Below are 23,012 nucleotides of genomic sequence, written 5' to 3' on the forward strand. Positions count from 1 at the left end.
ATGTCAAAGGATGTTGACGTTGTCTTTGACATTAAAAATAAAAGAAGATAAATATGAATAAGTAACAATAAGCAAATTTCAAGAAGACAAAGATTTTATTTATTTCAAGAGCAATAGAAATTGATATTTTTAAGTATCAAATATGTCAATTTATATAAATAATAAATGACATTAAGGGTTTTTTTCATGCATGCGGCCAATTATTATATTATAATTGTATTATAGTGAAGGAGCTTGCATCACTACATGACAAACATCTAACACGACCAGCATTTGATGACAGTATTGATGAAGAACATGCTATAGAAATACAGACCCAGGAAATTACTCAAGTATATATATCTCCTTTTATTATTCTTGTCACAAAGAAAATAAGGCATAAGTATGTCTTTAAGTCATAAAATTTACAAGTTATGACTAATAAATAACTAAAACCCAGTTCCCACTATGCATGTGAGAGTAACGTTAGCAGGCTGACAGGTCATGTTGCAATGAGGCATTATGGATTGTTACACTTTGACTTTACATAAAACTTTATAGGCTTAGCAAATAAATAATGCGAGGTATATTAAAAAAATCGATTAGAAATATTGATTTCTGTAATTTTAGTTAAAACTGTTACTTGATATGGACATAGTTTTGTCATTAGCTAAACTATTTGAAGAATAGGGAAAGCTGTTGTACTCACCAAGGTGCTGCATCAACATGACTTGTTTGAGAGCATGGTAAAATGTGACTATCCATGGCCTATAACTTTGACATGGATTTTGACAGAATTACGGCCCTTTTTGAACATGGAAAAATTTACATTATCCAGGCTCTTGTTTTGCTATCAGGCTCTGAGGATAGATTAGCAAGCTGCTGTCCTTCCAACAGCTCTTGTTTTGTACATTTTGTATTTATTATAAAGTAGCTTTTACCATTCAAATTATTGTGAGAACCTTATAAAGTTTTCCTATCTAAGGTTGTTTTGACACATGTATTGTCTGTTTATCTTTCAGATGTTTGCACACTGCCAGCGATTAATACAACAAATCACTGCCCGCAGTAGACGTGGGACCGATCAAGAACTGCTTCTTTCACAAAACATGGTTATGTCCCTTGTTAGATCTATACAGGAAATGTCAAATAATTTTAGAAAAAGTCAATCATCATACTTGAAAAGTGAGTGAATTTTAAAAGATTTGGTGCTGAAAATTGGTTATAGACATACAGTTTTGTCCTGTTTGTGTGCAAGACATCTGCACATGTAGGTTTGAAAAATCTGCATAGTAAATATGTGTAATGTGCAAGGTCCATGTCAAAGGTTAAGGTCACCGCATGGAATTGCACTAAGTGTATTGATAATATATACTTGCAACTCATTTTTGAAATCAAATACATTACTAATTAATGTATTTATAATTTTAGTACTTGTCATGTTCATATTTGGTCTTAATTTAATAATGCTTGATAGTATTACCTTTATACTTACATATGAACACCATAAAAAGATAATGTTAATATTTGCCAGCTCAAATTCATGTTCTTTGAACACTTAGCTAATTATACCCCCGCACAACAAAGTTGTAAGGGGGGTATACCGGAATCAGCTTGTCCGTCCGGCCGTCCGTCCGGCTGTCCGTCGGTTTTTTCTTGTCCGCCCAATAACTTAAGATTCCTTTGACCCTGAGTCTTAATATTTGGCATGGAGGTTAGTCATGATTAGTAGATGACCCCTATTGATTTTGAGGTCACTAGGTCAAAGGTCAAGGTCACAGAGGCCTTGACTTCAAAAAGCTTGTCCGCCCAATAACTTAAGATTCCTTTGACCCATAGTCGTCATATTTGGCATGGAGGTTAGTCATGATTAGTAGATGACCCCTATTGATTTTGAGGTCACCAGGTCAAAGGTCAAGGTCACAGGGGCCTTGACTTCAAAAAGCTTGTCCGCCCAATAACTTAAGATTCTTTTGACCCACAGTCTTCATATTTGGCATGGAGGTTAGTCATGATTAGTAGATGACCCCTAATGATTTTGAGGTCACTAGGTCAAAGGTCAAGGTCACAGGGGCCTTGACTTCAAAAAGCTTGTCAGCCCTATAACTTAAGATTCCTTTGACCCATAGTCTTCATATTTGGCATGGAGGTTAGTCATGATAAGTAGATGACCTCTATTGATTTTGAGGTCACCAGGTCAAAGGTCAAGGTCACAGGGGCCTTGACTTCAAAAAGCTTGTCAGCCCAATAACTTAAGATTCCTTTGACCCATAGTCTTCATATTTGGCATGGAGGTTAGTCATGATAAGTAGATGACCTCTATTGATTTTGAGGTCACCAGGTCAAAGGTCAAGGTCACAGGGGCCTTGACTCCAAAAAGCTTGTCCGCCCAATAACTTAAGATTCCTTTGATTCACAGTCTTCATATTTGGAATGGAAGTTAGTCATGATTAGTAGATGACCCCTATTGATTTGAGGTCAAAGGTCAAGGTCACAGGGACTTTGACTTCAAAAAGTTTGTCTGCCCAATAACTTTAGATTCCTTTGACCCACAGTCTTCATATTTGGCATGGATGTTGATCATGATTAGTAGATGACCCCTTTTGATTTTGAGGTCACTGGGTCAAAGGTCAAGGTCATAGGGACTTTGACTTCAAAAAGTTTGTCCACCCATTAACTTAAGATTCCTTTGACCCACAGTCTTCATATTTGGTATGGATGTTGATCATGACTATAAGGTGACCCCTATTGATTTTGAAGTCACTGGGTCAAAGGTCAAGGTCACAGGGACCTTGACAAATAAAAGCTTTTCTTCTCAATTGTTAAAGAATGTCCTGTCCGCAATGTATTGATTTTGACAATTTCACATTTGAAGCATGTACAATACATAACTTAGCAATGCACTGGCTTAGTAACCTCAGATTTGGCAGGGAGGTTGTCCTTGAGCTCTAAATGGCTACTGTTGATTCTGACAAAGTGGTATGCGGGGGTATTCACGCCATGATAGTGGCAGTTCTAGTTTTTAGCTTGTCTAAACAAAGAATACGTAGAGCTACCAGTATTGTACTCACCCAATTATCACAATTGCTTTCATACTTTGATTAAATTTTTGTATGCAAGTTGGTATCATCAAAACTAATGAAGGGAATAGGTTGAAACTTCACATGCTAATTTAAGAGCATAATAGGAGGTCACTGTTCAATGCCAATAACTTTATGACATTTATGTTTTTGTTCATTTCTTTTACAGAATTACGGAGTCGAGAAGAACGATCTCAATTTTTTGACACAAATATAGGACCAGATTCAGGGACTCTTCCTGAAGATGATATGTATGCAAGTTATGATAGGGTAAGTAAGATATCAGTCATATTTAACTCTGATCTGATTAGCAGGAAATTTGACTTTATATTACCATATTCCCTGTAAAGGCCCCACCCTCTAAAACCATCCCTGAAAAGGTCTCACCCTCCAATTTCCCTGTAAAGGCCCCCCACAATGCAAGTTTGGCTTTTCTTCTCTGCTAGTTAAAAAACCCCACTGCATTGTCCCAGCAGTATGATTATAGATGGATGGTACTTTGCTAATTTTCCCCACAAATTTTCCCCACTATTCCTTGCACTACCCATTTCAAAAATGTATTCTGATTTTTGTTTTTAGTGTTTTAAATTTCAAGATATTTTTGATATTTTCACTATTGTCTTAATATTGATACTTTTAACACGGTTTTATTAAAATGTAGATATGTGTTACAGGGTTTTTAATGTTAAAGGCCCATAGCATCTTAGAAATGCTATCATTTTTATTTCTCAAAAACATTGTATTTTTGGTATGTTGTTACAGTTTCATAAAGAAATACTCATTTGCCACAGATGAACTAGCTTTCACTTCTTCAGCTCTGTTTTTAATGGGTATAATCATAGTGAATGAGTATTTTGTATGGAAGTCAAATACTACTTTGTTTATATTTTGCTACCCTTACGACACATACTTGCATATCCAGCAACTTTCTTCAGTTGTTAAACATCTAATATGCTCTAAATCCATTATTAAAACATTATTAAAGACATGTTTGACATTTTTAAAGAACTAAAATATATGGATTTTTGAGGTATAATGTGACTTTAATATATATTTCAGGGTTTTTCATCAGAACAGATGCAGCTGGTAGACAACAATACACAGGTAGTAAATCAGAGAGATAAGGAGATTGCCCACATTGTACGCTCTATAACAAGATCTGAATGAAATATTTAAAGATCTGTCACACATGGTTGTGGATCAGGTATTTACCTCTATTTTGTCTTTTTTCGTTGTCTAGTGATCTCTTTAAGATAATCATTTATTTACTCACAAACATCCAGGATTGAATTGATATGATCCTAAGGTTTTTCATTTTCATGGCATTATTAAAAGCTACTTTTATTCATTGCTCTTATCACAATACCCATCTTGCTTTTCTGATTCCTTAAAAACTATATACATATAGATGCTTTTCAATTAACAATTAAAAAATGCAAATTTGAGGCTCATTTCCATTATACTTGTATCAATATGCTTAAGATAAGATAAAAAAATCTCTCATCTGTCTATTATCTTCATGAAAATGATAATAATCTTATACTTATTGGTGCTATAATAATACATGTATTTTCCTTCATATGACTATTTTTATGTTCCAGGGAACAATATTAGACAGAATAGACTATAATATAAGAACATTGCATCAGTGCAGGTGGAGAGAAAGGACTACAACAATTACAAAAAGCTGAAAAAATACCAAAAGAAAAAATAGAAAAATGCATTTATTTTAATATTAGCATTATTGATAATAATTTATAATAATACTTATAGCCAACAAAAAGCTTAGTAAAAACATAGTTGTTACATAGAAAAAAATTTTTTTTATTATTTATTGATCATTATATTTCTCTGACATTTGTTGTTTTGGCAATGTTAAAGCAGCTCTGTTGCCAAAGAAACTAAATTTCCTGTCATAATTTTTTGCTCCTCTTTGTAAAGAAAATGTTTGAAAAATTTTAAATCTGTCAGAAGTAAAAATCCTTTCAGTACTTAGTTTGTATATTCAATGTACATCATCTCATGAATGTTAGCTTGTAAATATTTGCATTATTTCTTAATTGGCCTTTGAAATTTATCAAAATTTGTCGTTAGTATATACCGATGCAGCATCATGCTTATAATTTTTCCATCCCTGTATGTATTTATAACATCTGATTTTTCTCAACTCTCATATAATTTAAAGGGTCAAATACCCACATTTCAGAATACTCGTGTAAAAAATTCTTAATGTCCATAATAGCATAAGTGTGACTTAAAGCTGCATGCCTCCAGATGACCCAAAATATTCAAGAAAATTAAACTTTGAAAAACCATACTAAAACTTTGAGAAAAGTAAACAAATTAAAGATTCAAGTGATAATTTATATCTTATGTGCACTTAATGACTGTATTTTGTAGTATTTATCACCATATTTCTACTGCGTTACTAACGCAGTAGGGGCTATTTTGCATATTTGACCTCTTTTTGGTAATTTACGTGGATTTTAAGTGCAGATTGTAATGTTGTCGATACTTTCTTTGTTCATTTCACAATATTTTACCTTTAAATACATTTTCAAAATGTTCATGAAAATTAGGATGAATCTGGAGGCGTGCTGCTTTAAATTCAAACCAGATAAAACACACACAAAAACAAAATGTATACCAGAGCTGTAGTAACATTGTCTTAACCAAATGTCTGTGATTAAAAACTGTATTAATATAAACAATTTATTTATACAAACAAAGGGTCCTAATAAAGTGTGATTTTAAATGAAAATGATTGCATACAGATTGTGAATGTGAAAAAAGTAGAAATTTTTGTTTTTCTTATGTGTGTAATTTCCAATATTTTCTTAATTTAAAATTGTGTTTGGTGAAGCAAGTTTTCTTAGGAGTATAGGAAGCAATTCAATAGTGTAGAATCTTTATTTTTAGCTCGACTATTCGATAAGAATAAGTAGAGCTATTGTAGTCACCCGAGCGTCGGCGTAACCACTTATGTTAAAGTTTTTGTAATAGTTCAAATATTTTCAAAGTCCATTGACATATGGCTTTGAAACTTTGCACACTTGTTCACCATTATGACCCCAACATGTAGACAGGAGGAGATAACTCTATCAAGGATTTTGACAGAATTATGCCCCTTTTTCGACTTAGAATTTATGTTAAAGTTTTTGTAATAGTTCAAATATTTTCAAAGTCCATTGACATATGGCTTTGAAACTTTGCACACTTGTTCACCATCATGACCCCAACCTGTAGACAGGAGGAGGTAACTCTTTCTAGCATTTTGACAGAATTATGCCCCTTTTTCGACTTAGAATTTATGTTAAAGTTTTTGAAATAGTTCAAATATTTTCAAAGTCCATTGACATATGGCTTTGAAACTTTGCACACTTGTTCACCATCATGACCCCAACCTGTAAACAGGAGGAGGTAACTCTATCAAGCATTTTTTTTTTTTACTATCAAGAACTAAGAATAGTCGAGCGTTGCTGTCCTACCGACAGCTCATGTTCAATTAGATTTAGAATTGTAAAAAAATTATGGAATGAGAATTATATTGATAATAGTTCAATTTTACACTTGTTAAGCAATTATCCAGTCATGTTGACTTGTTATTATCAATTGTTATTTTGCCATTTTCTAGAATAATGCCCCAATATGTATTTATCTTTCTAGAATCATAAATTTTCAGGTACATTTATGTAGACTCAAATAAAAAACAACATTTTCGTCTTTGCATAAAGGAGTTTTGCATAAAGGAGTTAAGCTATACAAAAAATGAATTTGTTTTACCTAGAAACATGCATGTTTTTCTTATACTAGTTCTCTCAAGCTCTAAATTGTACTTGTTTTGTCTCTATCATGAAGTATTACCAAATTGGTAATCATTATTATTATAATTAAAGAAGGGCATTGTTGTTGGAGCTTATACAATATGACAAGAGTGCCATTTTGGTCAAGTAGGTTATTGATATACATTTTTTGTACAACTTTACTTAATTCCTGAAAATCAAAAATGAGAGATGTTGATTAACAGCTCAGTTGTCTCCCTTTGTAATGTCAGTGTAAGTGACCCAACATTGTTTTAAAGTAGTTAACTTACATATACATACATATATTTGTTTTGTTTTGTGATAATTGTGCAATATTAAGGTTATTGTGTAATAAAAAAAATCTACTTAAACAATTAGTGAATTACTGGTAGATAATAGATTATATATTGTTAAGTCATATAGTTGTGTTCAATTGAGTAAACTAAGTGCTATATGTACAAGTGTATCTGCAGAACACCTACTGAAGATTTGATTGTGTGCAGTCATCAATAAAAAAGTCTGACATTTTAAAAAGTTATGTCAAGCCAAGTCTTTTTGTAACATGGCAGACAATGTCAGTATCTAATTTGTCTTGTGTAGCTCTTATAAAGAATAACTCTGCTTTTCTGAGTTTCTATTTATCATGTTAATAGCAATATATAACTTCAATCCATATGTATACAACATGAAATTCCATTTTAAGGTTTGTTACAATGTCTAATAACATGATTATTTTATTAGATTCAATTGTCTGAAGTGTTTTTCACAAGTCTTATTTTAAGCTCTATGTTGAAATGACTAGTATTATGCCTGAACAATCAGTTATTTTGGCTTTAGTACTTTCCAAAGTATAGAAAATATGAAAACACTGTATTTACAGCCACCTGTGATATGCTGCTTATAAAAATCATTTTCTCTAATTATACCCCCGCACAACGAAGTTGTAAGGGGGGTATACTGGAATCAGCTTGGCCGTCCAAATGCTTGTCCGAGTTGTATTGATTTTGACATTTTCAGATTTGAAGCATCACGGTAGAATACATAACTTAGCAATGCACTCCAGGCTTAGTAACTCAGATTTGGCAGGGAGGTTGTCCTTAGTTCTAAATGGCCACTGTTGATTCTGACAAAGTGGTATGCATGGGTATTCACGCCATGACAGTGGCAGTTCTAGTTATACATATTTTTTTTTGCGTAACAGCTAGGCACATCATGTTGGTACGACTTTATGATAACTGCATCAGAAAATATTAACACCTATGTTCTTAGATAAGCTTTATCTACAGAATGAATATGGACAGTCTTCATATTTACATGTACAACTGTTGCAACTTTAAAATAATTAATCCTTAACCAGCTGGAATCCAAAGTGATTAACCTTTGCCAATAGTATAAACCCAGGTCAGCCTTGCAGTCTGATCAGGCTCTATACTGTTGGTAGCTCAGTTTTTGTAATTCAAGTCCCTGACACTTGGAATGGACTGTTCCAAATTCAGCAGTGGACAATTCTATAGATTCAGCAGGTTAAGCGTTCAATCAGTAAGAGCTGTTACAATGATGTTTCAAAATTTTATCATCTGGTTTTACAGGAGCTGTATTTAGATATTTATAAAATACATAGATCAGCTTCGTGAATGTTTCCACATTCCAATATGGTGATTTATGAAATAACCATGTCTTTGATATGTATTATACTGTAGTTTATTGATTTTATTGGTCAAGTGTGAGATACATGTTCCAGTATGACATATCTTTTACAAAGCAGATAACAAATTTTTCTAAACAAAATATTATTATATCCATATAGATGTCTACACTGAAAACCGTTTTTTCCCCCAATAAATATTTTTATAAGAAAATCCAAGACACAAATTTCCTTTGTTTTATCAGTATTTGAAATACTTGTGGAAAGTGTGCCCATTGTAGAACAATTAGTACAAAATATCATAGGTAATATTAAGTACTGTGGAAAAGTTAGTGAATTTAAAATTCGAGACATTTCGTGTGAGGAAATACAAGCAAGTCGTGCAATTGAGACGATATTTTAGCAAAAATTACCAATTTTCCGCATTGCCAACATAACTACAGGACCACTTATACATTATATGCCATCATTATGTATATAAACTAATTATTCAGTCAGATAACACTGCAGTACCATTTTGAATGCATGTTTATCTCCCTTTCTACAAGGAAACGTGTTACTGTTATATGGTTTGCTTGAATTAAGTTGTTGATGTAAAAGATTTATAGTCATACAATGCAGTATTTAGGAAAATATGTGAAATGTTACACGATGGGAAATTATATGTTTTTATTAAAGGAATGTTATGTTATGGTACATTGTACAATATGTATTACCAAGTTTCAGGTGCAGATGAAAGAATAAAAGAGATCGCTGAGTTTTTAATTAATTGTGACAAACATGTTGACCATGTAATTAATGCTGTCGACTCTGTCAAAGATTATACATGCTTATTTAAGTTTCCATTGTCATGACCTGGTCCCATGTTCACAATGTTAGGATGAAATGATCCTGATGTTGTTTAAGTATTCCGGTATTCTGCACATGGTTGGTTCGTTAATGATTTTCTTGTCTGCTAAATATCTTTTGTTCTGATTGAAGGAATTTGAAAGTGCTAGGCAGAAATGTAAACCATTTTTAGACGATATGCAAAGCACAGGTATGGGCTCTCTTTCGGTCATTTTCAAGATTTTTATGTTGTTTGATTCAGGTCTAGATCCTTATCAACTTAGTGAACATTGAGCTTAGAATTCAAGTAGAATGCCCATAATAAGTCTTTGGGAGGATCCCTTTCTTAATTTTAGACTTTCGCTATTTTCTACATACATGCACCACAAAAATAGATTTTAATTTGTTGTGAAGGAAATGGTGAAAATATTTAACTATATATACTTCAACAATACATGTGTAACAAGTATTGGGCTATTTTACTTGGTCATTTAAAATGCTGGTATGAAAATGACATAAGTGATATTGTTTTACTTCTAAAAATGTATGTAAATGTATTGAATTATATGTAAAAACTGTTATATATGTAAACCTTTACTAGGTAAAGAAAAGTAATAAAACATAAAAAAAAAATATTCTCCAACCTTTTGTTTTGTATAAGCAAGATTTCTGTTTTAATACTAAATGGTCTGGATGGATTTATGAATCACATATGTATCTTGTAGATATTCCAAAAGATGATTCATGTGAACGTGAACATTAAGGTAATGGTACATAATGCAGCAGCAAGAGGCTTTATAAATGACTTTTTTTACGATTTACTCTATTGTACAACTCGGACGAACAAGTCTGTCCATGTGCAGCGCACTCTCATTTTTCTCAGTGCCAGATGGTTAAATAAAAGCAAAAAAGACAAAGTGGCAACTTTGAAATTTTTTTGAGGATCCTTTTATGACAATAGGTACTGGTATACAAAGGTTGACGGGAGTAGATTAAATGGTTTCTTGAGAACATGGACCTTAATGAAAGGTTAACAAAGCAGACGCCAGTGCAGACAAGAGGATCATGACAATAGCTCAACTTTTCTTCTTTTCTTTTCTTTGAAAATTGGAGCTAAAAACAATTTTTCTTCACCCTTTACCAGTTAGAACCAAAATCAATCATCACTGCCATCATAATTATAGAGCCCGGTAGCCCAGCGCTTCGATTCAATGCAGTCTGATCAGGTTCATTACTGTTGGTAGCTCAATTTATTTAAAACTAGAAATGTGTCATCATGCCACGGATGCCCCCGCATGCAGCCAAAATTTCAAATGTTATAATATTTAGTTCCAAATTTGTTTGCACAAATTATTTTATTCATTCTATGTTCAAAGCCCTTAAAACTTTTCAATGTTAACACAAACCATTTTTATACAATGTTCAAGGCACTGAAATTATTCAGTCTTAACCTTTTGAAAATAGCATATTGCATATTTGTAGCCAAAATAATGGCTATATACATTTCCACAAAAGTATGAGTGCTGAAACTGAAAGTTCAAAATTTTTCCAACATTCAGGAAAGATAAGTTTGTCCAAAATCATTGAACAACGACCAAATTCTAACTTAAACTGCTTATTCCTAAGATGTATCTATATTATTTTCAAAGTGAAAGGGACATAACTCTGCCAAAAAATCATCGAACCATGACCAAATTCCAACTTGACCTGCGCATTCCTTTGACATATCCATATGTCAATTTTGAGTTGAATATGTAACACTGTTGGGTTGATAATGAACAGAAACTGTAAATTTCATATCATTTTCAAAGTGAAAGGGGCATTACTCTGCCAAAAATCATTGAACCATGACCAAATTCAAACTTGGCCTGCGCATTCCAAAAATATATCCATATGTCAAATTTGAGTTGAATGTGTAATACTGTTGGGGAGATAATAAACGGAAACTGAAAATTTCATATTATTTTTAAAGTGAAAGGGGCATAACTTTGCCAAAAATCATCAAACCATGACCAAATTTGAACTTGACCTGCGCATTCCTTTGACATATCCATATGTCAAATTTGAGTTGAATGTGTAATACTGTTGGGGAGATAATAAACGGAAACTGAAAATTTCATATTATTTTCAAAGTAAAAGGGGCATAACTCTGCCAAAAATCATCGAACCATGACCAAATTCAACCTTGACCTGTATTTTCTCATGACATATCCATATGTCAAGTTTGAGTTGAATGTGTTGTACCATTGGGGAGATAATGAACAGAAACTGAAAATTTCATATTATTTTCAAAGTGAAAGGGGCATAACTCTGCCAAAAATCATCAAACCATGACCAAATTTGAACTTGACCTGCGCATTTTTTGACGTATCCATATGTCAAGTTTGAGTTAAATGTGTTGTACCATTTGGGAGTTAATGAACGGAAACTGAAAATTTCATATTATTTTCAAAGTAAAAGGGGCATAACTCTGCCAAAAATCATCGAACCATGACCAAATTTGAACTTGACCTGTATTTTCTCATGACATATCCATATGTTAAGTTTGAGTTGAATGTGCTGTACCGTTGGGGAGATAATGAACTGAAACTGAAAATTTCATATTTTTTTCAAAGTAAAAGGGGCATAACTCTGCCAAAAATCATCGAACCATGACCAATTTCGAACTTGACCTGTATTTTCTCATGACATATCTATATGTCAAATTTGAGTTCAATATGTGCAACGGTTATGAAGATAATGAACGGAAACTGATGATGACGGAAGTACGGAATGACGGAACAGGGTAACACTATATGCCCTTGCCATTATATGGCGGGGGCATAAAATTTTTTTCATTTTTTTTCATTTAAAGTATATAAAGCTTGCTTTGTTCAAAACTGAAACCTGGGAGTCTTATGTCCTTGATTTTGATGCTATTTCAAGTGAGCGAAGAATAAAAAAAGGGGTGTAATAAATAAAGAAAAAAAGTCTTGAAATATTTGTAATCAAATACACATGTATTTCTATATTTTCAGTATAAATTATTTCATTCTATTTTCAGTATAAATTATTTCATTCTTTTTTCAGTATAAATAATTTCATTCTATTTTCAGTATAAATAATTTCCTTCTATTTTCAGTAAAAATAATTTCATTCATATAAGAAAAAACGTCCTTGACTCGTACAGTACAACAGGGGACTGGTATTCAAGGTTAATTCCGCTGTAAAAATTTCACATTTCATTATGATAAATATGATAAAACATCTATGCCAATATCTAATATAGTTTTTACAATATTTCTCCCTCGACAAGGAAACGTTGATTTAAAAATGTCAAATGAAAAATTGCGGAGTCAAAATGTCAAATAAATAATTGATGACTCTTGCTATACATTAAACAGATTTTTTATGTCTTCGTTTCTGGGCAGTATCTTGTCTGCTACGGTCTACCTCAATGACCTGAAATAATACAACAAAGTCAATTCATTTTGTGAGCATAATAAAATAATTTTAACACACACACGAAATGTTAGCATTACACTAGAGGCCTGTCAATGAAAAATGTTTCTTTTGCACTAAAAGCATCTTTATTTTGGGTATGTGATAAAAAGAATAATATATTTGTGTAGATTTAATACTAAATTTATTGAACTTGTTGAATAAAACAATATTATGCTCACATATGCTTTTATTCAATTCATTCAATATCCTCTATATATAGGATTATTACAAATGTATCATGATCTTCAACCTGTAGCTTATTCAGCTCAAGGTCATTTGCAAGGCAAGAAGCATAAAGCTCAAGGTCATTTGCAAGGCAAGAAGCATAAAGCTCAAGTTCATTTGCAAGGCAAGAAGCATGCAAGTCACCAAAGAGCCAAATGTGAGAAGCCTATATTAAAATCCACATCAACACAAGTTCAAGGACCACTTACAATGAACATTTAAATGAAGGATTAACTCAAGAAGGATTTAACTCACTGTTGGAACAGTACCACAATTCACTTGCAGAAATCATGATCACAACAAAGAAAAACATTGCTTTTTCACTGATTCTTACATTTTTCCTTCATTATATATAAATGGATGTGAAAAGATGAATAAGAAATTTTAAAGAGCATTACAGCGTGTGAAAAGGTGAGATTTTAGCATTTAATGATTCAAGCATCTTGTCCGGTATAAACCGGAATACCACATTTAGTCTCCCTCTTTAACAAAACAATTTTTCTACATATTTCAACAATATACATTTATACATGTATTCAACATAGTTGTCGCAACTTTACATGAGCAACAACATTACTTGATAACATTCGTATGCAAAAAAACTTATTTTTCATAATTTTTGTCAAGACAGTACAGGCAGTATTGTATTTAAAAACTAGAAATGTGTCGTCACGCCACGGATGCCCCCGCATGCAGCCAAAATTTCAGATGTTATAATATTTAGTTCCAAATTTGTTTGCACAAATTATTTTTTTCATTTTAAGTTCAAAGCCCTTAAAACTATTCAATGTTAACACAAACCATTTTTATACAAAGTTCAAGGCACTGAAACTATTCAGTGTTAACCTTTTGTAAATTGCATATTGCATATTTGTAGCCAAAATAATGACTACATACATTTCCACAAAAGTATGAGTGCTGAAACTGAAAATTCAAAATTTTTCCAACATTCAAGAGAGATAACTTTGTCCAAAATCATTGAACCATGACCAAATTCAAACTTGAACTGCTTATTCCTAAGATGTATCTATATGTCAAATTTGAGTTGAATGTGTACAACCATTGGGGAGATAATGAACGGAAACTAAAAATTTCTGATTTTTTTTGGATAACTCAGCTATCATCAAACCATGACCAAATTGGAAATTGACCAATGCATTCTTATGACATATCCATATCTTTAATTTGAGTTGAATATGTACAACTGTTGGGGCGATAATGAATGGGAACTGAAAATTTCCTCTTTTTTTTTTTCAAAGTTAAAGGGGCATAACACTGCCAAAAATCATCGAACCCTGACAAAATTTGAACTTGACCTGCGTATTTCTTTGACGTACCCATATGTCAAATTTGAGTTGAATGAGTAATACCCTAGAGGAGATAATGAATGGAAACTGAAAATTTGATATTATTTTCAAAGTGAAAGGGACATAACTCTGCCAAAAATCATTGAACCATGACTAAATTCAAACTTGATCTGCCCATTCCTTTGAAATATCTACAGGCAAATTTGAGTTGAATATGTAACACTGTTGGGGAGATAATTTTGTTTGTTTTTGGTTTTACGTCACATCGACACAGTCTAGGTCATATCGCGACGTTCCAGCTTTACTGGTGGAGGAAGACCTCAGGTGCCCCTCCATGCATTTTTTTTAGGCATGAACGGGCACCTGAGTAGAACCACCGACGTTCCGTAAGCTAGCTGGATAGCTTCCTCACATGAAAGAATCCAAAGTCCCTGTCGGGATTCGAACCCACAGCGGTGAGGGGCAAGTGGTTTGAAGTCAACGACCTTAACCACACGGCCACGGACGCCCCTTGGGGAGATAATGAACAGAAACTGAAAATTTCATATTTTCAAAGTGAAAGGGACATTACTCTGCAAAAAAACATTGAACCATGACCAAATTCAAACTTGGCCTGCGCATTTCTTTAACATATCCATATGTCAAATATGAGATGAATGTGTAATACTGTTTGGGAGATAATGAATGGAAACTGAACATTTCATATTATTTTCAAAGTTAAAGGGGCATCACTGCCAAAAATCACCGAACCATGACCAAATTTGATATTGACCTGTGCATTCCTTTGACGTATCCATATGTCAAATTTGAGTTGAATGTTTAATACCGTTTGGGAGATAATGAACGGAAACTGAAAATTTCATATTATTTTCATAGTAAAAGGGGCATAACTCTGCCAAAAATCATCGAACCATGACCAAATTGGAACTTGACCTGTATTTTCTCATGACATATCCATAATAAATTATGTCAAGTTTGAGTTGAATGTGTTGTACCGTTGTTGAGATAATGAACGGAAACTGAAAATTTCATATTATTTTCAAAGTAAAAGGGGCATAACTCTGCCAAAAATCATCGAACCATGACAAAATTCTAACTTGACCTGTATTTTCTCATGAAATATCCATATGTCAAATTTGAGTTGAATGTGTGCAACCATTACTAAGATAATGAACGGAAACTGATGATGACGGAAGGACGGAATGATGGAACAGGGTAACACTATATGCCCCGGCCATTATATGGCAGGGGTATAAAAAATGAGGAAACAACTATCTGCTACCACACTAATCAACTTCAGTAAATTTGTGTAGACATAAGAAATTTCAGTTCAACTGGGAATTTTCTTTCTTTAAATTAGGGAAAAAATAATATTTGCCATTGGGAATGGGTCTGTTAATCTCATCCACGATGACAGATAACATCAAGTGATTGAAGGAATTGTACAATTATTGTCATTCAATATTAATAAATCTGTCCACTATTTTTTTAAATCTGTCCCAAGAACTTGTCATAAGATATGCCACAGACTTGCTTACTAGCACTTTGGTACACTCCATTAAATCAAAGTTGGCAACTTATGTAAGATACGGATCTTAAAAGCATTTGCTTTTCACAAAAACTTCAATAAATATGGCTTACATTAGAATAAGGGAGGAGAACAAAACCCCTTCATACTCCTATATTTACCTGTTTAACCTGATTTTCTGCAATCTTTTGCATTTCATCTTTAAGATTCCTGGAATTTGGTAAATCCTACAGAAAGAAAAGACAAGTTATCTTATAAAGTAATTCACACTGTTAAAAAATGTTCTATGATAACCTAATTTGAAAACAAATAAAATGGTTGCACTTTAATCATAAGTGGCAAATAAAATCAGTGTTCAACTCAGCACATCAAGTGTTGTAACTTCTTATCTACTGCAAAAACATGTATAAAGAATGAAATTGTCAGTAATTTCAAGCAAAAGGCCGGCCCTGGTCTCAACTTTCTTCCTCTAACAAGAGCTGTCATTCAGACAGGGTGCTAAATTATTCTCAGTGCTTGACAGTAAGAAAAGGGGCATAACTCTGTAAAAACTCTGTAAAAAGGTAACTCAAGAGTTATTTGACCTGTGCCCATCCTGCTAGATTACCACGAAGAGCAAAGTGTGTGAAGTTTCAATCCATTCCCATCAGTAGTTTTGGAGAGCAAAAACTTAACCAAGTGCTTCGCTGATGTGACACTGGATTAGGTACAATAGCTCTCCCTATTCTTCAAATATGCAAGCTAAATTCAAATTCTTTATTTCATGTACAGTCATAATTATATTTTACCATTCTTTTATATCAGAAATTCGAAAATGTTATGTTCAATACATGGCATGTGAAGCCCATGCATCCATGGCCACTAATAATAAGTAAACAAGATATGTTTGTAAAACATGTATGCCCCCTATGTGCAGTCAATTAGTCATGTGATCAGGTTATTATGCATGACTTCTGACCCAGTGAACAAAAAATTAATAAGGGTTATCTACTGGTCATGACTAGTTACAAGGTAATAATTATTGTGACCCCATAGGTTGTGTGCAGCAATTTAAGTTATTACAAATCTTACCAAATAAAATATGCATAAATTTTATGAATAATAGTTTAATATAAAAATACCAACCAAGGCAACTTGACATGTTGAGTTATTGGTCAGAAACCATCTTAAAGTACAATGTCAATTTGACACTGACCCCTTGACCCCTAAATCAATAGGGGTCATCTACTGGTCATGACCAATCATCATATAAAGTTTGAAGTTCCTAGGCCTAAGTGTTCTTTACTTATTGATCGGAAACCGTTTTTACTTACAAGGTCAATGTGACGTAGACCTTTGACCCCAAAATCAATAGTGGTCATCTACTGGTCATGACCAATCATCATATAAAGTTTGAAGTTCCTAGACCTAAGTGTTCTTTAGTTATTGATCAGAAACCGTTTTTACCTACAAGGTCAATGTGACCTTGACCATTGACCCCACAATCAATAGAGGTCATCTTATGGTCATGACCAATCACCATTACAAGTTTGAAGTTCCTAGGCCTAAGCGTTTTTTAGTTATTGATCGGAAACCGTTTTTACCTACAATGTGACCTTGACCTTTAACCCCTTGACCCCAAAATCAATAGGGTTCATCTGCTGTTCATGACCAATCACCATACCAAGTTTGAAGTTCCAAGGCCTAAGCGTTTTTTAGTTATTGATCGGAAACCGTTTTTACCTACAAGATCAATGTGACCTTGACCTTTGACCTCTTGACCCCAAAATCAATAGGGGTCATCTACTACTCATGACCAATCACCATACCAAGTTTTAAGTTCCTAGGTCCTAGCGTTCTTTAGTTATTGATCGGAAACAGTTTTTACCTACAAGGTCAATGTGACATTGACCTTTGACCCCAAAATCAATAGGGGTCATCTACTGGTCATGACCAATCACCATACCAAGTTTGAAGTTCCTAGGCCTAAGCGTTCTTTAGTTATTGATCGGAAACCGTTTTTACCTACAAGGTCAATGTGACCTTGACCTTTGACCCCTTGACCCATAAGTCAATAGGGTTCATCTTCTGGTCATGACCAATCAATATGCCAAGTTTGAAGTTCCTAGGCCTAAGCTTTCTTGAGTTATTGATCGGAAACTGTTTTTACTTACAAGGTCAATGTGACCTTTGACCCCTTGACCCCTAAATCAATAGGGGTCATCTACTGGTCATGACCAATCATCATACCAAGTTTGAAGTTCTTAGGCCTAAGTGTTCTTTAGTTATTGATCGGAAACAGTTTTTACCTACAAGGTCAATGTGACGTTGACCTTTGACCCCAAAATCAATAGGGGTCATCTACTGGTCATGACCAATCACCATTACAAGTTTGAAGTTCCTAGGCCTAAGCATTTTTTAGTTGTTGATCGGAAACCGTTTTTAGCTACAAGGTCAATGTGACCTTGACCTTTGACCCCTTGACCCCAAAATCAATAGGGGTCATCTACTGGTCATGACCAATCACCATGCCAAGTTTGAAGTTCCTAGGCCTAAGCGTTCTTTAGTTATTGATCGGAAACTGTTTTTACCTACAAGATCAATGTGACCTTGACCTTTGACCCCTTGACCCCAAATTCAATAGCGGTCATCAACTGGTCATGACCAATCCCCATACCAAGTTTGAAGTTCCTAGACCTAAGTGTTCTTTAGTTATTGATCGGAAACCGTTTTTACTTACAAGGTCAATGTGACCTTGACCTTTGACCCCTTGACCCCAAAATCAATAGGGGTCATCTACTGGTCATGACCAATCACCATACCAAGTTTGAAGTTCCTAGGCCTAAGGGTTCTTTAGTTATCACTCGGAAACCATTTGGTCTACGGACCGACAGACCGACAAATGCAAAGCAATATACCCCCTCTTCTTAGATGTGGGGGCATAATAATAATAATAATGATTAACTTTATTATCATGAACTTTAACTTACCATGACAAAGAGTTTGGTGACCTTGAAAAGTCTAGCAGAACATGACTTGTATATAGGATCTGTCTTACTGACACCATTGTCCATTAATACACGGTCAACTATATCTTGTAAACGCTGAAATGAACAATTAAAGTAACTATTTAGCTTGTTACTAGGAAAGACATAACAAGTTTTTGGTGACTGATGATGGCTTGCCACATTTAAAAGAACATAAATCTGACAAAAACTTGTATGATATATACAAAGAATGGTAGATAAGTTACTGGATGAATAAACCTGTGCTTCATATGCCATAAATACAAGCAATAAAATCTTTATATGTATTTATACTGTTTTTGTGTTAGCTATGGAATATGTATATGCATCATGTTTGCAGTTTCTCTGTAATCAAGCAATTATCATAGTATTGCAAGCAATCCATAAGTCCCCTACCGGTTAGAACCCCAGCAACATTCTGATGGGCCAATTTGGCCGTGAATGAATGACATGAATGAACTTAAATCTTTTGAGTTCTAAGTTTGTCTATATCACAGTAATGTGTTAAGTTTCCCTGCTTTGTAAGGAAATTATGTTTATACAACCTTGTTATATTATTACGATGTGGGATTTTAAAGTAAATCCTGGATGAAGGAATGAAGAAGTTGGAGTAAAAAATACCAATTTCTCGAAAAAAAGCTAAGTTCAAGGGGGACATAATTCTGGAAATAGTCTTGCTAGAGTATTTAACCTTCTCAAAAATGTTAAGTGATAATAAGAAACATATATATGAAGTTTGAAGTAGATACATTAGGAAATAAAGAAGTTATTTAAAAAAGACAACATTTTTTTCATAAAAATTCTAAGTTCAAGGGAGGTAATACTGATAATTTTTGTGCTAGAGTTGTAAACCTTGTCACATATGATGTGGTTGATGACCAGAAACTTATTTTTAAAGTTTGAAGTAAACACCTTAAGAAATAAAGAACTTATAGTGAAAAAGCTGAAAAATTTCAATCAGAAATCTTGAAATTCAGGCTATTTGTTGCCATAGCAACCAGAGAATTTTCAACATAGGAAGAAAAGAAAAATATGTGCATAATCTCCAGACTGCCATCTACCTATATTTCAAGTTTCATAAAAACATTTTCAGTACTTTTTGAGATATCACTGGATCCAGTTTATGTGTTTAATTTGCCATATTTTCAGACTATTTGTTGCCATAGCAACCAGAATTTTCAACATAGGAACGTAAGAGAAAGACGTGCATAATCTCCATACTGCCATCTATCCATATATCAAGTTTCATAAAAATATTTTCAGTACTTTTTGCGTTATCGCGGGATCCAGTTTTGTGGACGGACGGACTGACGGACGGACGGACAGACGGATGGACAGACAGACAGACGGACGGAGGGTAAACCTAAAGTCCCCTCCGGTTAAACCAGTAGGGGACTAAAAACCATCTCGGGTCATGTGATTCCAAGCATGGGTCATGTGATTCCAAGCATGGGTCATGTGATTTCAGGCATGGATCATGTGATTTAAGGCATTGGTCATGTGATTCCAAGCACATGTCATGTGATTCCAAGCATGGGTCATGTGATTCCAAGCACGGGTCATGTGATTCCAAGTAATGATACACTTACCCTTTTATGTCTGTCTGATCTAGATTCTTTCCTTATTCCCTCTCCTTGTGGTGTAGTGAAAGAGGAACCAGCATCGGACTGTCTACGTAACTTATCTACCTGTTTAGGTGCTGGACCCTGGCTCAAACCTATATCTGAACTCCTACGCTGTGTGCTGAACTCCTGAAAAGTAGAATTATATTGTTTTTACTTTCTTACTTTTTTAAAAATATATCTAATGTAAAAAATAACACTACACAAATATTACAGGCTGTCAACCAGGTCTTATCCAAAATAAAGGAGGAATATAGGAATATTTTTGCAGGAAATATAGGAGTTATTGGATCATTTTGAGGCAAAAAATAGGAGTTTTCAACTTAAATTGTTTAACTTACCAATGCTTATATAAATGTAAATTATTCTTACCTTTACACATAATGTTTCTACAATAAAATTTCTACCATATAAGTGAGGGAAACCATTAATTTTGAACCACAGCATCAGCATCCCAGCAGAAGGCTACAGCAATGATCATCACCATCATCTGAATGGTCACCTGAAATGTAGTTTTTTATTTAAAATAAGGCATACAATTTAACAAAGCTTCATCAAAAGATAACACAAAACATAACAGAATAAACAATATCTTAACAAGAATGCTACCAGAAGTATTGAAATTAATTTGGTGCTGTAAATGACCGGGACTTGATTAATGTTTTAGTTTACTGACCAGCAAATATCTCACACTTTGTCACAATCTTATATCCTTACTATTACTGTTCGCATTGTTATTACCAAAAATGAAAAGAATGATGATTTGGCAGAATAATAAAATAAAAAAGTAAAATCAAATGTAAACCAGAACATGAATCATTGGCCCAAATTTACATAACATTATTATGAAGTTGTAGTGGAAATACAACAGTAAATCCTTAGACAACAAAATAATTATTGAGAAGTTGAACAGAAGTTAACATCTCAGGTACATACAAGAATTGAATAGATATGCACATAAAATTATAAACACATCTAAAAAGCATAAATCACACTTTCTGTGGACTTGACCAAAATAAATATCACATAATATAAATATTTCAATTAACACAGTTCAATCCTTATTGCTAAATGTATAGCAATATGCACTTCACAAAGTAGAAGAAACATAAAACTGTAAAACATGTATGGAAGGAATAAATCACACTTCCTGTAGATGGTAAAAATAAGAGATCAATAGATTTCAATCATATTTCACAAACACAGTTCAAGCATTATGCCAATGTTATTGCAAATTGTATGTTGCATAGTTCTAGAAACATAAACTGTAAACATATTTACAAAGTATATGATTATTCTCTTCCTGTGGATTTCCAGAAATACAGAGATATCTATATTTTTGAATCAAGTTTCAAGTAACACAGTCACAATCTCAATCACTAGGTCATGTTATAGCAATCACAAAACTTAGTGCTATTAAAAATAAAATATTATTTTTAACAGCATAAACTGTCTGGCCGTGCTTCAATTCCTGATTTGGAAGAGCAGACATGGTGGGTAGTCTCTCAGAAAAAGTATATGTAATTGTAAATCAGTAATTCGTTTTGAATCAAACTTTATTGTAAATCTAAATATCTAAATGTTGTTTTTGCACCAGAGTCTGTCACTGTGTCCTTTTCTTTTTGTAAATGTTTTCTTAAGAGACTTGCCTTGTATTTCATCACTGGGGAGTATGTGAAAAAATGAACAAGATATTGGCTTACCTAAAATAAAATTGACATACTGATGCACTGGATTTTCATGGTGACCATGCAGATGGCTATGAGGAGCACAGCAGCCTTGAGCATAGTAATGTGATGCTGATGCAGGCATAGACATTCTCTTACCTGTAAAATACAATAGGCCAGAAAAGTACCAAAATTTAAATCTCTTTGAATTTATCGGCAATATATTTTAAACAAGAGGGCCATGATGGCCCTAGATCGCTAACCTGACCCATCAAACTCATCCAAACAATTACCTAGACAAGCATTCTGACCAAGTCTCATGACAGGTGAGTCACATATGTGACCACTACAGTGTTAACAAGGATTATCCATATTTGAGCAGTGTGACCTAATTTTTTACCCAGGTGACCCATATTCAAACTTGACCTAGAAATCATCAAAACAAACTTTCAGACCAATTTCCAGGATACTTGGATCAAAACAGTAGCAACTAGAGTGTTAACAAGATTTTTTCTATTTTTAGCTCCGGTGACCTAGTTTCACATGCGATTTGGAACCCATCCGAGCAATTACCTAGACAAGCATCCTGACCAAGTTTGATGATAATCGAGTCGAAAATGTGACCACTAGAATGTTAACAAGGTTTTTCCATATTTAGGCGGTGTGACCTAGATTTTCATTCGAGATGACCCATGTTCGAACTTGACTTAGAAATCATCAAAACAAACTTTCAGACCAATTTACAGGATATTTGGATCACAACAGTAGCCACTAGAGTGTTAACAAGATTTTTCTATTTTTAGCTCCTGTGACCTAGTTTTTCATCCGAGATGACCAATG

The 23,012-nt window shown here is 33.6% G+C and overlaps 2 protein-coding genes and 1 long non-coding RNA gene across 3 annotated transcripts; 2 read left to right on the top strand and 1 right to left on the bottom strand.

Annotated features, from left to right (window-relative positions):
• Window positions 1–176: 176 nt before the first annotated feature.
• LOC132736541 (syntaxin-16-like) lies at window positions 177–4,258 on the top strand (the record flags this gene model as incomplete). Its single annotated transcript, XM_060723684.1, has 4 exons — window positions 177–332; window positions 1,002–1,164; window positions 3,229–3,329; window positions 4,119–4,258. Coding segments are annotated over 4 exons (528 nt in total), but the record flags the coding sequence as incomplete, so codon positions are not given.
• Window positions 1,549–3,004, top strand: LOC132736542 (uncharacterized). The gene is made up of 2 exons (XR_009626591.1): window positions 1,549–1,877; window positions 2,457–3,004. It is a non-coding gene; the product is annotated as an uncharacterized LOC132736542 (long non-coding RNA).
• An 8,102-nt stretch (window positions 4,259–12,360) lies between the features above and the next one.
• LOC132736543 (mdm2-binding protein-like) lies at window positions 12,361–20,634 on the bottom strand (the record flags this gene model as incomplete). The annotated part of the gene is given in 4 exon segments (XM_060723685.1): window positions 12,361–12,776; window positions 16,040–16,105; window positions 18,848–18,961; window positions 20,473–20,634. Coding segments are annotated over 4 exon segments (408 nt in total), but the record flags the coding sequence as incomplete, so codon positions are not given.
• Between the last annotated feature and the right edge of the window lie 2,378 nt (window positions 20,635–23,012).

The sequence above is a fragment of the Ruditapes philippinarum genome, unplaced genomic scaffold (assembly GCF_026571515.1).
Source record: "Ruditapes philippinarum isolate M1 unplaced genomic scaffold, ASM2657151v2 ctg13229_1_1_1_1, whole genome shotgun sequence".
Classification (NCBI taxonomy): Eukaryota; Metazoa; Mollusca; class Bivalvia; order Venerida; family Veneridae; genus Ruditapes; species Ruditapes philippinarum.